Genomic DNA, 15,925 nt, shown 5'->3' with positions numbered 1-15,925 from the left:
TTGTAGTCCATGGAGTGAGGGGTGTGCAGCAAAGGGTTGGGTCTTAAAAATTGTGCAAGTCTGCGCTGGAGACAGTCTGCACTGGAGATGTGCATGGGGAGGTGGAAAGGCTCACGCTGTGGGCAGGACTGCTGCACTGGGCCAGTTGGGGTAGGCGAGGCAGGAGGCCTGTGCCCACCAGGCCTGCAGACATCAGAGCACCACCGAGGTACAAAGGGCACAACTTAGGAAAAACACATGAAAATGCCCAAATTATAAAGACAGAGAGGAGTAAACAAAAGGATTAAAACTGAAGGAGAAGCAAAGAAGGCCCAGCTGAGCAGGAAAAAGCCTGTCTTGAAATTTTGGGGGGAAATACCCTGAGATTTAAATTTCAACCAGTACCCAAAATGCAGCAAGATTCATCGAAGCTATCAAAGGCTGCTGAAATTTAACCTAAAATGAAGTCATCCTGCCTCAGAGGTTCCAACAGCCATGCTGGTGGCCTGGCGGCCGGGCCCCTCTTCTGCCCCACGCCGCTGTCCCCGAGAGCGAGGTTCTGCTCGAGGTAACCACAACAGCAATCCCCACAGGAACTGAAGCCTCAGCGGGCAGCTGTGGGTTCATCCATCTTTTGTACTTGGCTTGGTGTGAAAACCCATGTCCAGCTCTTTAAAAAAACGTGTATAGTTTTGATTTTTCTGAAGTATATTTTGTGAAGTCAAAAATATTTTTCTAAATAGTGTAGTTCTGAAGTTTTCCCCAACTACTAGTCCTGATGACAATCAGTGCTGGCCTGTGTTCCCTTCAGTCCGTAGCCGCTGGGACACTGGAGGGGCTGCATGGGCAGACGGTGAGTGGGGCCCAGCCGACAGGGCCACAGTGAGCTGGGGATGCCCAACAGGCTGCATGTGCTTGTCTGTTAGGCAGTGAGGGCACCTCAGAGTGACAGGGGGATAGAACAGTTCCAGGAGGACAGAGCCTCCTCCACCCCTCCTCAAAGGTCAGAGCAAACCCATGGTCTCCTCAGGACTCTGCACAAGTGGCGTGGCCTGTGCCATGTTTGTGGTCAGATGCGGCCCTCACAGATCAGGCTTGACCCCCATTGGCCGTGGGGCCCTGGTGCCCCCAGGGCCATGATTGGAACAGCCTTGTCTCCTTCCCGAAGGCGGGGGGGGGCATCTGTGAGACGGTGAACGTTGAAGTACAGTGCAAATAGGTAAACACTGGGCTGAGGTGATGCCTCGTTCTCGTTGGTTACAAAGCTCCCAGAGTGGGGATGGGGGGACGGCCGTCTCACCAGGGAGAAGATTCATGGCACCTAGAAACAACTGGGCCCGTTTTTCAGTGAAGAGGAACTGGACAAATGGAGAAGTTCAGAGGACTTTCAGATGTGGCTGTGGGGTGGACCTGACACCCTTGAAATTACCACCGCGAGTCTGGGCCGTGTGTGAGCGAGTCGGGTGGAGAACACAGGTGTCATGGCCACGGCCTGCCCGGCGACGCCTGCTGCATCCCAGGGGACTGTGGGGGGCTGTGCTCAGAAGGCCTCTCCTCTGGCAGAGGAAGTTGGTGAGAACGGGAATTGGGAATCACAAGCAAGAGGCCCCGGGAGAGCTCACAGTGCCGAGATGGCAGGCACTGCCGTCAGTAGGGTCAGAGGGCACCAGGGATTGGGGGTGACACACTGAGGCTGAGAGTCACGAGGAGTGTGCTGCTCAGCATCGGGGCAGGGGGACAGCAGCTGGACCAAGTCCTCTGCTTGATGCAGTGAAAACGCTCACTCATTCACTCTCGGTCTCATCACGATTCTTCTGCGATCAACCCTGAATCTGATCTGAGACCACAATGCACCCCAGTTTGCACAGACGTTTCTGGAGGCTTTTGATCATAACCACAGAAATACTGAAGATGGGCCTTCCCTGGGAGCCCAGTGTCACCCCAGGCAGCAGTCAGCTCACGGGCCCTCTCAGCAGCCTTCCCGCTTTACAGCAAAGTCACACAGCATGGCCAAGGTCACATGGCATGGCCTGGGCTACAGACTTGAAGCTGCCACCCACTCTGCTGAACCTGTCTCTTCATCACTTTGTGTGTCTCAGGTGGGGGCACTCTGAGATCACATCTTACTGGCGGGGCCACAGGCTGGGCCTGAGTGGGCCATGGCCTCCGGAACTCCCAGCAGTGACAGGCTGCTCTGGCCAACCCCCTCTGCCTCTGACCGGTGGTGTTGCTCACCTGGAGACTCCTGACTCGCTCGCCTGGGCCAGGCCCAATGGCCTCTGCTCCCAGGGAAGACTGCCACCCTCTTGATTGCCTCTGACCAAAGGGTTTGGTTGACTTTGTCAGAATCTGGCAGACTTCTGGTACTTGAGAATATTCTTCACCCTGAGAGAAGAATCCTGTACTTTTGGACACAAATAATCAAAGGAAATTATAGCAAACCTCACCACGACTGTGGAATATTTCATTTGGACTCTAAACTTTTTGAAAAATACCTCCTTTTTTTATAATAGTGAAATTGGATGTTTCTAACTTTCCTGTGATGGTGTCTATTGAACATCACCACAGGCCAAGCACAGCCTTTGGAGCACTGGGCATAGAGTTCCCACAGTGGAGCTGCGCACAAGCTCGGCTTTTTCCCAGGGATTAATGAGAGAGAGATTTTCTCTCAGACTTCAACACCAGGCTGACACACACGTGGAGCGACAGCACCCAGGGCCACGCAGGCAGGGTCTTATCTTCGGTTCTTACTCCGTCTGGGGACCAACCCTCTGTGCCACCAGGGGAGCCCGTCTGGCATCTGGCAGGGTGATTGGCGCCCAGGCTGGGCATATTTAGGGCGGTGGTTCCAAGGAGGAGGGGGTGACCCTCTGGAGGAAACTGGGGTGGTTCCTGCAGATGGCCTTCCTGCCCTAGGGCGCCCCCCACCCCTCCTGGCACTGCTGCGCCTGAGGGGCTGGGGCGGGCGGGTGGCACAGCAGGGGGCGGGCTCGGGATGAGGCCTCCCCCATCGTCACCACTGTCATGCTGCAAAGCTGCTCTAACGCTCTCTCTCCCTCTCCTGTCCCTTTTCCTAGTCCCCACCGAAAGGTGCCACCATTCCCTACCGCCCAAAGCCCGCCTCCACCCCTGTCATTTTTGCAGGTGGTCAGGTAAGAGCCGACCCGCTCGCGGCCTCCACTGCCAACCTCAGCCTTTTACTGCAGCCCCCGCCGCTGCCCGTTAGTGCACTCAGGTTTTCTCCCTCCTCACGTGCACGTCTCCCCCCACCACGCTGGATGCAGAGCTCTCCCAGCCCACTGCCAGGCCCCGGGGTGGACGAGAGAGAGGCTGGCCTGGGCAGCGTCTAGCAGACAGAAAGGGCCAAGGCAGGCGTCCTGTGGAGTCTGGATGCAGAAACGTCTTCTCCCTGGACTGGCACAGCAAGACCCTGGTTCCATGTTTGTACCTGGTTCTGCCTGAGCGACACTCGCCAAATCTAGTTCTCGAGTGTGTTTAAGAAGCTTAGTTAGAAGGGCCAGGAACATTACAGGTGGCTTTTAGGACTGTAAGAACTAGGGTCCCATTTTCCCCTGAAATACATGTTCCCAACTTCCCACAAATGAGTTTATCCTGGGAGCACATGAGAGAAGAGTTGTGCTGCCAAGGAAAGGAAAGATGCCCAGTGGGCGAGAGCCTTCCTGGTTACAGCGATGGCCGCGGGCCGGGCAGGCCGGGAACGTGCACTTTACACACCTGTTGTTTTGGCTGGAGCCACTGACCTCCTTTCTCTTCTACCAAGGAGGGGCCTAGAAGGCCAGAGGTCGCAAAGAAATTTCTGTCTGAGGCCAGCAGTCCCCCTAGTAGGGCCTAGAGAGCTGCCTAGAGGGAGCTGTGCCTGTTTCCTCCCAAGTGCCCACTCCTGCCGTCCAGCACCTGCCCAGAGGCGTCCGCAGCAGGAGCTCATTTTGTCCCACTCACCAGGATCACTCAGCTGCGCGGTAGATGGATTTGGAAAACGCCCGGCCAGTGGTGCCTGGAGGAGCTCTGCGTCCAGTCGGCAGTGACGTGTGTCTTTGCTCAAGGGAGAGTTAAGACAGAGACTTCCCAGAGGTGACGCAGGTCAGGGGAGAGTGACCATGAGGTTTTAGTTTATTATTACAAAAGAAAGGAAAAAGCGAAATAAAAATTTTGTCCATGTTTTTCTTTACTACATAAAGGAATCTTATCAGATCTTCAGATTGACTCACATGTTAGGTGAAGGGCAGGATCTGTGTTTCCACGGCTTTAGCAGTATTTGTGGTGCTTACCACAGTGAGGGACGCAGCGGCTCCCACATGGCCTGTGTAGTTCAGTCTCCCAATGGCCCTGCCCTTTGCCATTAGCTGTCATGTCCATACATCATTCTCTAACAGCCCTAGGATGTGTGCACGTCCCCATTTTACAGGTCAGAAAGTGAGGCCTAGAGGTAGGGACCTGAGGACCTGCAGCCATGCCCCCTCCTCGCCAACCTCAGGGAGCATGGGGGCCCAGAGACACACAGCAGGCCTGGTTCAGAACTGTTTTCTTTTCACCCAAAGTTGTGGTCAGCTAGAAGGTTGGTTACCTACGTGGTGTTGACCCTAACGAGTAAAGAGATCCATGATGATTCTGCGTGGCGAAGTATGGGACTTTTTTAAAAAAGGGAGGCACGTTGACACAAATGGGGGCCCAGGAAGCCACATGGGTGAGCCCAGCCTGCATCATTTAGGTCACTTCCCCGTCTAAAGCAGGGGCACTAGGCTGACCTCTCAGGGCAGCAAGGTTACTGCCATCATGGACACCTATCCCAAGGCTGTCCCCAGGATGTCAGCATCTTAACCTGGCCCCTGTGCCCTTGAGACAGTCTGGTCTGACCAGTGGCTGATCTTGGTCATCTATGGGGGAACAAAGTCACATGAGAGTTGCCACTGCACTGCAGGTAACCCAGCAGAGGAGCCACAGTACAAACTCAGAGATGAGGGTGTGAATGAGACCTAACGCAGCAAGGGGTCCCCTCCAGAATTGGTCCCCACACCACCAAGTGCAGGACACACTACAAAGCCTAGACTTCAGAGCGATGTGGCCCAAGAACCTCGCCCTGACTTACCTCTGTGAAGAGGCCCATTCCTATGGGTGCTCTGCCTGCACAGGCGAAGTGGGGCCCTGGAGGTCGCAAGGGCCTGGCAGGCGTCCTCACTGCAGAGCAGCAGTTCCTGCATTTCAAGCGGGTCCCAGGCCATGAGGGTTTCATCCAGACAGAACCTTTAATCTGTCTGTCTGTCTACATTCTACCTCCATCCAGAGAGGATGGTCAGCTGCTCACACGGTTCAAAGAGAACTAGAAACCACAGCTGCCTAAGTGAATAAAAGATAAATCAGAAACGTAAAATGTCTAGGATGAAGAGTGGCCCTGTCGGGAAATGCTCGCAGTTCTGCTCAGAAGCCCAGGGCTGAGAGGGCAGAGGCCCGACCTGGCACAGTCCTGCCTTGCTCTGTGGGGGCAGCATGTGTCCTGGGGCCTCTTACATTTGGTGACATATGGGAGCATGTGCCTCGTGGCAGCTCCACAAAATCTGAAGATGAGGTCTTGACGCAGTTCCTGTGGACCCTGTAACAAAGTACAGTGCAGCGTGACCCACTTCTTTTTCGCTGGGACACTTGCTCTATCCGATAAGATTCCTTTACTTCCTCATGAAATGCCAGCAGACTGGGGGCCTCACCTCCTGTGGTCCCTGACCAATTGCTCCTTGGCTTTAACTCCCAGGTTGGGTTGTTTATGATGAAAACTCTCAGCAGATTCAAGACCTGCGGTTTGGCAGAACCTTGGAAACCACCCTCGGTTTGGGGTCCATAGAGGTGACACATGGACTGGCCTGAGGTTTCCCTCTCAGGTGCACAGGGACCCCTGAATATGGACGCAGGTGGGTACCACATGTCCACTTAGGACGTGGCATGGGGGCCCCACATGGCCAGGTGCTGGAAGCCATGTCCCTCCACACCTGTGCCACCCCACGCCTGCAGGCCCGAGTGTGACTGGCCCAGGGCTGGTGAGGCACATTCCACATCACCGAGGCCTGATGGCAAGTCTTTGGTCTTTACTCTCCCTTGACTCCGTGTGGTTCGTTTGTTTTTTGGCCATGAGTTTCTAGCAGCATCTTAGCTGAGGGACTGTTGAGGCAGGTGGAGGTGGGCGCAGTGGGTTTGAGTATAGGCGGGTGGGAGAGGCTGCAGGGCTCCACCTGCTGGCTGGTCCGAGTCACTGTCTTGAAGGCAAGTGAAACCATGAAACCAAAGCGAGGCATCGGGGACCCACACTGACCCCTCTGGGAGCTGTGGTGTGAGCCTGCTGCCCCCCAAGTCAGAACAAGCACCCAGACCTCTGAGGCTGAAAGACGAATCGGTCAATCCTGCAACTGATTGGGTGCATTTCTTACTTAATGTGGCCTTTGCAAAATTGGTTTTGGGTCACCTTTTAAGAGTTTCTTTTTTTTTGTTTGCTTTTCTTGGGGTAAATGTTTCCTAAAAATGTTTACTCTGATGGCTCATTAAATAATCAAAAGATTAATAATCAGTGAATCTATAAAGGGGGTCAGATTATTCTTAGATATTTTCTTTAAGAAACCGAGGGAGTGAGAGTGGAAGCATTCCGAGCTGAATTGTTCTCCTCCCTTTCTGCTGACGGCCAATCTCAGCTTCCTGCAGCTCTCAAAGGGAGTGGGGTGCGGCTCCCCTGCTCATGTGTCCCATTGTAGCTCAGGCCACCGAGGGGCGCTGGCAAGGCTTGACACCAGGACAGCCCCAGTCTCTGTACCTCTACGTGCCCTAGGAGGATTCGCCTTTCCTCCTCCAAGATTGGGGGCGGATGGGGATGTGCTCAGTGTGGGGGAAAGCTTTAACCAGAGGGCCTTCAGACCGTTCACAGGAAAGTCCCAGCCACCAGAAAGCCCTTATCTGCAGGGGGCACCACGGGGGTGACAAGCGCAGCCAGCTGCTTCTCCAGCTGACAGTGTCTCTCTCTTCCTAGGCCTACACGATCCAGGGACAGTATGCCATCCCCCACCCGGAGGTGAGTTTTCACTCTGTCTCCCTGTCACCTTCTCTTCTTGTTACCATTCACCTACCTGCATGCTGCTAATTACTACTAATATTAATATTACACAATAATATTAATACTGTTCTCTCCATGTTCTTGACCTGTGTCGTATCCATATGACCTTGAATAGCCTTTAACCTCGTAGCACTAACTCTGCTCATGTGGAGGACTTGGCCTGATGTCAAATTGTTTTGATTGTTGCTGTGGTCCGGGGTTTTCCTCCCCACGCGAGGCCTCAGGTGGTGACGGCAGGACTGCTCTGTCCCCGGCACATGCCCGGTGGGCAGGGAGAGCCGAGCGCCTGATGTGCACCTAAGGAGTTAGGTGACGTGCTATCCAGCAGGTCTGAGACATGTCGGAAAGGGCATTTGAACATCTGGTGAAGCTGCACGCTCTCCCCTTTCAGAGCCCAAGTTGAAACGGGATCTCCACGTGTGTGAAAGTCAGCAGACAGGCTTTGGTTTTCATTGTGGTGTTTGTCAAATACAGCACAGGGCGTCGAAGGCCTCCTGCCCCGCAGTCAGGCCTGCTCAGATGTCTGCTGACACCTGGGCCCTGAGGTCTGCCCTAGAGGAAATGAGGCAGGAAGAGAAGAGGGAGCAAACCCCAACTCCATTCTGAGAAGCCTTTTTCTTCTCTAGACCATTTTGCATATTTGCCCAGCTCGGCAGCCTCTCCCGGGAAAGCATTTCCCACCGAGTGCACTCTCTCTGAGCTGAGCTGAGAGGCTGCCGTTCCAGACAGGGAGGTGCTACCAGGTTGACGCATGATGCTCTGAGTCCTCTACAAACCCTCACACTTTTGAATTGGGCGGGAGAAGAGATGGTCGTCTAAGATATAAGACAAGGCGGGGGAGGGTTTATAAGAACTAACTGGCACTAGATAAGTGTCTGTATTGGAAAGACAGAGATTCAATTCACTATCATTGCAGGAAAATTTCTACTGAGTAGAAAAAAATACTGATGGTTTTTCCTTTTTTAAAAAAAGTCCTGAGTAAGCATCAACATGCATAGGAATCAAATGATAGAGAACCCTGATGAAAAGAAGTCCTTCCCCACCCCAGTCATACCCCTAGAGGCCATTTTTCATGGCTCCTGGTTTTAGACCTGCGGTGATGGCTGCCGTACACACATCTGCCTGTCGCAACGTGGGAAGCCGCCTTTGTCCTGCCCGAAGCGCTGTTCGGGCTCTCGTTGTTACATGGGAGCACAGTTGCCACATGCAGGCGGTTCTGGGGTGACACCCAGTTCTGTCCACAGCTCACTCCAGTCCCTCTGCCTGCTCAGCCCACTGCTGCAGCTGCCCACAGCCCTCACAGGGCCGCAGCACCTCGGCCTCCCCTTGAGGACATGTGTTGAAACCTGGCATCTGCTAGTGATTCCCCCACATGCCCCACTTGCTGTTATTGGGGATGCTCTTCATTCTTCTGTGAGTTTCTTTTAATCAGATCTCAGGAGGGGTGGAGTGGGGAAGGTGTGAACCCACTCAGCCTTCTCGAAAGAACCATCAGCAGCTTAAAGAAAAGTCAGCAGCATTGCCCATGAAGATGAAACAGCAGCAGAGGGCTGTAAGGCCTCCCCAAGAGCAGGCAGGAGCAGGCCTCATAGCTGAGGAACCTCTCTGATTCCAGATGGGTGAAGCTCATCATCTTAACTGACAGCCCACTGTGGCTGAGGGGAAGGCAGATGTTAGGGCCTGGAGAAGGGTGGCCCGTCCCCAGGTGCAGCAGCGCCACACAGAGTGAGTGAGCACGTGTGCAAGGGCAGGTGGGGCTGCGGTTGGGAGGCACTGCGATGGGCAGGTTCTGTGGCTCCTGAGAGAATGCCCTGAGTGGCGGGAAATCAGAGAAGAAGCCAAGAGGGCCAGGGGCCTAATTTCTTGGACGGCACAGTGTTCGTTCAACATGGGGCAGAGCAGTCTTATGCCTTTAGAAATGCATCTTCTAGGGGCCGGCCCCGTGGCTTAGTGGTTAAGTGTGCGTGCTCCGCTACTGGCGGCCTGGGTTCGCGCATTGATGCACCGCTTGTCCGGCCATGCTGAGGCAGCCTCCCACATACAGCAACTAAAAGGATGTACAACTATGACACACAACTATCTACTGGGGAGAAAAAGGGGAAAAGAAGGAGGAGGATTGGCAATAGATGTTAGTTCAGGGCTGGTCGTCCTCAGCAAAAAGAGGAGGATTAGCACAGATGTTAGCTCAGGGCTGATCTTCCTCACAAAAAAAGAAAAAAGAAATGCATCTTCTAAACCAGATTCAAAAACCTGGTTCTTTGGCTTTTTTAAAGCTCAAGAAATGAAAGGAAACACAGTGGTCTGGCCCCCTAGTGAAGGGCAGTTTACCCCAGAAATGATCATGAACAGTTCTAAGGTCGATGCTCAGACCCACTGCCTCTGGCACGGCCTGAGCTGGCAGAAAAGTGTTTCTGGTCTGAAATTTCCACAGTGTGGGCACCTGTGCCTGTGTGAGGGCAAGGGATTTTGATTGGTTTGGTTGATTCATTTTTATATTAATTGGTGGTTCTGCTCTTTGCATGTGATTTTTTCATATCTCTTAAAAATGGGTAGTTTCACAGATTTTTTTTTTCAGGTTAGTTTGAACTGATTGTTATACAGTTGCCTCATTGTGTTTGGTAGAGCTTTGAAATACTTGGCTGCTTCTCACGGAATGGCTTTCTGTGCAGGACATTCTGCCCTCTAGATCTGCACCAGGTGGTGGTGAGCAGCTGTGATGACGGGATGGCGGGAACTGTGATAAATGCTCTTCCGGCAGGCACAGAGAGTCGAAGACTTGGACAATCACTTAGATAATCTGTTGAAAATAAATAAAATGACGGTGACATGGGTGATGATGGCCAGGAAGGCAGGTTTCATCTGTGCTTAATATTTGGTCAGAATTTTAAAAGCTTCAATTCTTAGAACCCAAATATAATAATTACAGGAAATACTACTTTATTTTATAACTGAATACACAATTTAAATATTTCACCCACAGCAGCTGACACATACACCACAGTCATCTTTTAGCAGCTAATATCTTACCTGAATCAGATGCAGACTATGATTTCTTAGAGCTGAATAATTGTTTGTTTAGAACTAAAATATTCATGTTTTTCTGAACCCAACTTTAAAGAATGCTTTCTGATTTACCCTTATTTAAGAATTGTCAGGACTCCCAGCCTCGCCAGTTTCCCTCCAGGTTCTCGCAGGCCATGTGCGTTGTTTTACCCGAATCCTTCTGGAATCTTATCCCTCTCTGGCATTCCAGAGAGGTGCAGGGACTGCTTGGTGGCAGAGTCACCATCTGACCACTGGAGTTCTCTAGGGTGGCTGCCTGTCAGCCGTGGAAGCTGCCCACTCACCCCGTGTGTCCTGCCTGAGGGGTCAAGCGTTGTTTCAGATGCAAGGAAGGGAGACAGCAGGGACTTGGGCCCTGGGAGCAGATGTGGAGAGCTGAGAAGCCTGGAAAGACAGCACAGTGACCACTTCACTCTCTCTCATTCAATATTTCTGTCATTCATTATGGTAGTGTGATAATACCAGGAAGAGATGGTTTTCTGCTGGAAGAAATTAGTCAACTTCGAGCTTACCTTCGTGTTTCCAGGTCACTCCCTGACTTAATATCCCCCTCAGTTAAAGAGGATGATGAAAGCAAGCAAAAACAGAACATGTTAGAGGTGAGGACAAAGGATTTGCCATCTCTACTCTCTTACCTGGGCCTGGCACTAACCGTGTGAAGTAGCCATCAGGACCACCATTCCAATTTCTCACATGGGAAAGTGGAAGTTTCTAAAGGTCACTTGCCCAGTGCTAAAGAGCCAGTGAATGGTGGAGCTGGCTCACTCCCTACATCACTGGATTTCAGCAGAGGATGTTAAGTAACTGGGAGTTAGGTGGGCACCACTATCTGCCAGGAAGCTTGTTCTTTAATGAGGCAATAGTGGGAAACTGTAGAAATATGTGAGTCATAATAAAAATAACAGAAGTCAGTGGAAGGATGCATGCTTAGGTCTATATTGAAAGTGGTTCCTGTTCTCCACTACCGGGGGCTGTTGGTTTGGACAATTCACTGTGGACACATGAATGAATGTGCACTCCCCTGATGACAGACGGTTACGGAGTGCTTTCCCCTTCCACTTCCTTTGTCTCCATCTAGAACCCTGTGGGGAGGTGGCGCTGAAGCTGTTCCTCGCATTTCACAGTGAAACAGTGGAGAGGGTAATCAGCACTGCGCTCCATGTCCACGCAGCCGATGGGCTACACCTCTGGTTGTTCCTTCTGAGATCCTGCAGCTCAAGCAGTGGAGAGGTGTCCATGGCCCCATCTACGGCCAGAGCAGGGCTACTGCAGTCATCCGCTCATAAAGTAGGAGAGCCAGGCTAACTTGTGCTGTTGGTTTGAATTAAATCTTTCCTTTCTCTGCCCCTGGGTTAAACGTTCCTCCCAGCCTACCCCTTCTCAGAATCAGAATCTGCATTTTCACAAGACCCCTAGGTGACTTGCTTGCACATGAAAGTCTGAGAAACACTGATAACAAGAACTGAAAATGTATCTTGCGCCTCAGGAAGAGATAATAGAATGGATTGAGGGAAGATTCTAAGAGATAAGCATTGACAAATTAGTAATAGAAACCAGTCCTCACGTTCAGGAGTCCCACAAATCCCAAACAAGATAAACAAAAAGAAATCCATCTTAGACATATCAAAGTAAAACCACATAACACCAAGACCAAAAGTAAATCTTCAGAGTAGTCAGAAAAAGAATATTACAAAGAAACAAGAGTAAGAAAATGAGTTGACCAGCAACAATGGAAGCCAGATGATGGTTGCATAATAAAAGAAAATCATTGTCAACCTAAAATTCTATCTCAAGAGGATCTTCCAAGGACCTAAATACAAACATTTTCAGAGATACAGCTGTGACCAACAGGCTTCTAATGGCTGCCCTTCAGGAGAAGGAAAGTGATCGCAAAAGGAAAGCTGGAGATGCAAGAAAGAATGGTGAGCAAACAAATTACCATGTCTCTCCTTGACATAAGCACGAACCATAAAGAAAATATTAATGGTTTTGACCACATTAAAATTTAAACATTTGGGTAAATGAAAACAAACATCTGTAAAATCAATATCAATACTGTCTAATTTGTGGGATTCCATAACAGAACTAAACGGACAAAAATAGCATACGCAAGATTAAGATGGGTCAGAGGGAATTAAAACATCCTGTAGGTCATTGTATCATTCAGGAGGAGGGTAAAGATATTGAATTTAGACTTTAAATGTACATGTTAAAATTTCAAAGTGACCACTAACAGAAAAGGTCAATGATATAACTTCCATAAAGGCACAGAGGGGAAAATGGGTGAGGGAAAAAATTATTAACCAAAACAAAAGAAGAAAAGGAATGAAAAGAAGAAAAGAAACCCTAGAAAATCAGGGAAGTTGAAGTGCAAAATAAGATGGCAGAAATCAGTCTACAGGGCCAGCCCCGTGGCTTAGCGGTTAAGTGCACGTGCTCCGCTGTTGCCGGCCTGGGTTCAGATCCCGGGCGCGCACCGACGCACCGCTTCTCCGGCCATGCTGAGGCCGCGTCCCACATACAGCAACTAGAAGGATGTGCAACTATGACATACAACTATCTACTGGGGCTTTGGGGGGAAAAAAATAAATAAATAATTTAAAAAAAAAGGAAATCAGCCTACATATATGGGTAATTGGGATCAAAGTAAAATAACCTTTCCAGTTAAGAAACAAGGCTGTCAGACTTTTTTTTTTTTTTTAATATCCTGCTGCATGCTTCTTTCTTTCTTTCTTTTTTTTGAGGAAGATTGGCCCTGAGCTAAAATCTATTGCCAATCTTCTTCTTTTTCTTTTTTCTCCCCAAAGCCCTAGTACGTAGTTGTATATCCTAGTTGTAGGTCCTTCTAGTTCTTCTATGTGGGATGCTGCCTCAGCTTGGCTTGATGAGCAGTGAGTAGGTCTGCGCCAAGAATCCGAACTGGCAAACCCCAGGCCACTGAAGTGGAATGCATGAACTTAACTCCTGTACCACCAGGCCAGCCCCCAGACTTTTTTTTGAAGCTAAACAAATAGACAAGCAAACAAAAACAGAAAAAAAATCTAGTAGTTTTTTTTTCCCCAAGAGACACACCTAAAGAGTAAGGACCTGGAAGAATTAAAAGAATAGAAAAAGCTAGGGCCGGCCCAGTGGCGTAGTGGTTAAGTTCACATGCTCCGCTTTGGCGGCCGGGGGTTCGCGGGTTCAGATTCCAGGTGTGGACCTACACACCACTCATCAAGCCATGCTGTGGAGGTGTCTCACATACAAAATAGAGGAAGATTGACACAGCTGTTAGCTCAGCGACAATCCTCCTGAAGCAAAAAAAAAAAAAAAAAAGCAGGGGAGAGGATTGGCAGCTGGCAGCAGATGTTGGCTCAGGGCCAATCTTCCTCACCCCAAATAAAAAAAAAAAGAATAGAAAAGGCTGTCCTAGGAAAATAATAACCAAAAGAAACATTTATAGGGGAGGAAGACCCATCCTCTACCCACTCTGGGTCCCTTCTGGCTGGACTACGAATTAAAATGACATGAGACAGAATAACAGGAGAAAATCAAACACAGCTTTATAACATGTATACATGGAAGAGACCCAGGAAAAACTGGGTAACTCAACAAATGGTGGAGGTTCTCATCTTAAATACTATCTTCAGCTAAAGACAAAGGAAGATGTTGGGAGTGGGAGGAGTCAGCTATGGGAGATTACCAGAAAGCACAGTAAATAAAAATAAGATTAATATGCAGATTTAAGTCCTTGCCTTCCACGCTGATAAGAGTTTCTAGAGATGAGGTCATCCCCCCTTCTTCCTGGTACAGAGAGGGAGATACCTTTACAAATGGAGATTTCCCTTATACATGTAAATGTCTCTTACAAAGGATAACTTCTACTTTTACTTGGTTTTCAGAGCTTTGATAAGAATGAGCTTAGCAAGGACCCTCCCAGTCTATCCATACCCATCTATGGTGATGGCCTGTCCTGGGGACAGGCCTTCTATCTTAAATTCTTTTAGGCAGTTAGTGGCGGGGGGAGGTCAAAGTTTCTTTCTGAGTCTTCTGAGCCTTTATTGTCTTCAGCTTGAAATAATCTGCATACCAGAGTGGCACATCTTGGGGCAGCCTGCCCTGAACCCCATCACATTATATACCAATTTAATATCAATGGGAAAAAAACACAAAACTTTAAGGCAAATTCTTTACTTAGTTATTACATATTGATAAAGATTCAGTTTACTAGAAGAGATAAATTCAAAATTTGTGTGTGCCTAAAATGTATCTTCAAATATATATAAAGAAAAAAATTAACAAACTATAAAGAGAATTTGACAGACATTGTAGTGGAATCTTAACATACCTCTCTTTCAGTAAAGGCCGAGTAGACAAGAATAAAGAAGATATTAACAGTACAATCGGTGATCCTGATATAATTGACGTATATTGAACACTACACTCATCACAGCTGTAGAATTCATGGAAACATTTACAAAACTTGATTACACACTAGACCATAAAGAAGACTCACTATCTTTCAAAAATTGGAATCATATAGACTATACTCTCTTACCACAAAACAATTAAGTTGAAATCAGTAATTACAAAATGACTTTTAAAAAACTTGTCTTTATTGAAAGTTAAAAAAGACCAAAAGAAGTCAAATGTCAGTTCTTCTCAAATTGAGGTGCAAACTCAATACAATTTCAATCAAAATCCTGACAGGGACTTAACATGCTGTTTTAAAGTTTATGTGGAAGAGCAAAGGCCAAAAACCATCAAGACATTCATGAAGAGAACATATGATGGGGGGTTTGTCCCAGCAAATGCAAAGACTTACGACAAGACTACTAATTGAGACAGCGTGGTTTGGGCGCATGGAGAGACAAAGACCAGCGGATCAGGCCAGAGAGCCCAGGATCTGACCCATATGGATTAGGAGACCTGGTCTGTGCCAGAGCTGCCAAGGCAGATCACAGGGGAGAGAATGGACGGGCCATGAATGATGCCAGGACAGTGGGTCATCCACCTGGGGAAATGGATCTTTACAACGTAAACAAAAACCACTCCATGTGTATCAAGAACTTCAACACAAGAGAGAAAAGCTTAGCACTTCTAGAAGAAAATATAGGAGAATATCTTTCTGTTCTCAGGTCAGGGAAGGATTTCTTGAACAAAGCATAAACACAAACCATAAAGAAAATATTGATGAATTTGACTATGTAGGGGAGGAACAAATTTTTCCTCCCCCCTTCAAGGTTCTTCTGGTTGGTCTAATAATCAAATTGACATGAAACAGATTAACAGGAAAAAATCAGACAAAAGTTTAATAACATGGATACCTCCTGTATACATGGGAGAGACCCAGAACAACTGAGTAATAACTCCCCGAAATGGTTGAAGCCACCATCTTAAGTACCATCTTCAGCTAAAGACAAAAGGAGATGTTGGGGGTAGGGAGTGAGTTACGGGTAAGGTTGTTAATGCAGATTTAAATCTTTGCCTTCTCCACTGATAAGAGTTTCTAGAGATAAGGTCATCCCCCTTCTCCTGGTACCACAGGGAGACACCCTTACAAATGTAAACATCTTTTACAAAGGGTAACTTCTACTCAGTTGCAGAGTTTCTCCCATGTCTACTGTTTCTTAAAAATAACCAGCCTGAAATAATCCTTACGCCAAACAGATGTATTTTGGAGTGACAAATTCTGCTCCCTTACAACTGCGTTAAAATTTTAAAATTCTCTTTCTCTAAAAACACCATAAGGAGAGTGGGGAAAAGATCATTTCACCACATGTAACTGAAATA

At 48.8% G+C, this 15,925-nt stretch overlaps 1 protein-coding gene across 22 annotated transcripts in view; it reads left to right on the top strand.

Annotated features, from left to right (window-relative positions):
- The window catches only part of PCBP3 (poly(rC) binding protein 3), a 265,412-nt gene that overhangs the window by 232,719 nt on the left and 16,768 nt on the right, over positions 1–15,925 (top strand). For 14 of the 22 annotated variants that reach the window (XM_087417909.1, XM_087417919.1, XM_087417921.1 and 11 more), the window contains 2 exons: positions 3,057–3,200; positions 7,004–7,045. In XM_087417909.1, the coding sequence (XP_087274035.1) occupies positions 3,057–3,200; positions 7,004–7,045 (186 nt within the window). The remainder of the gene's footprint in view (positions 1–3,056; positions 3,201–7,003; positions 7,046–15,925) is intronic. The other 8 variants (XM_087417903.1, XM_087417902.1, XM_087417917.1 and 5 more) reach the window with 2 other exon arrangements.

The sequence above is a fragment of the Ceratotherium simum genome, chromosome 27, assembly GCF_057802395.1.
Source record: "Ceratotherium simum simum isolate JZ-2026a chromosome 27, ASM5780239v1, whole genome shotgun sequence".
Lineage (NCBI taxonomy): Eukaryota > Metazoa > Chordata > Mammalia > Perissodactyla > Rhinocerotidae > Ceratotherium > Ceratotherium simum.
This window is presented reverse-complemented; position numbering and strand designations above follow the sequence as displayed.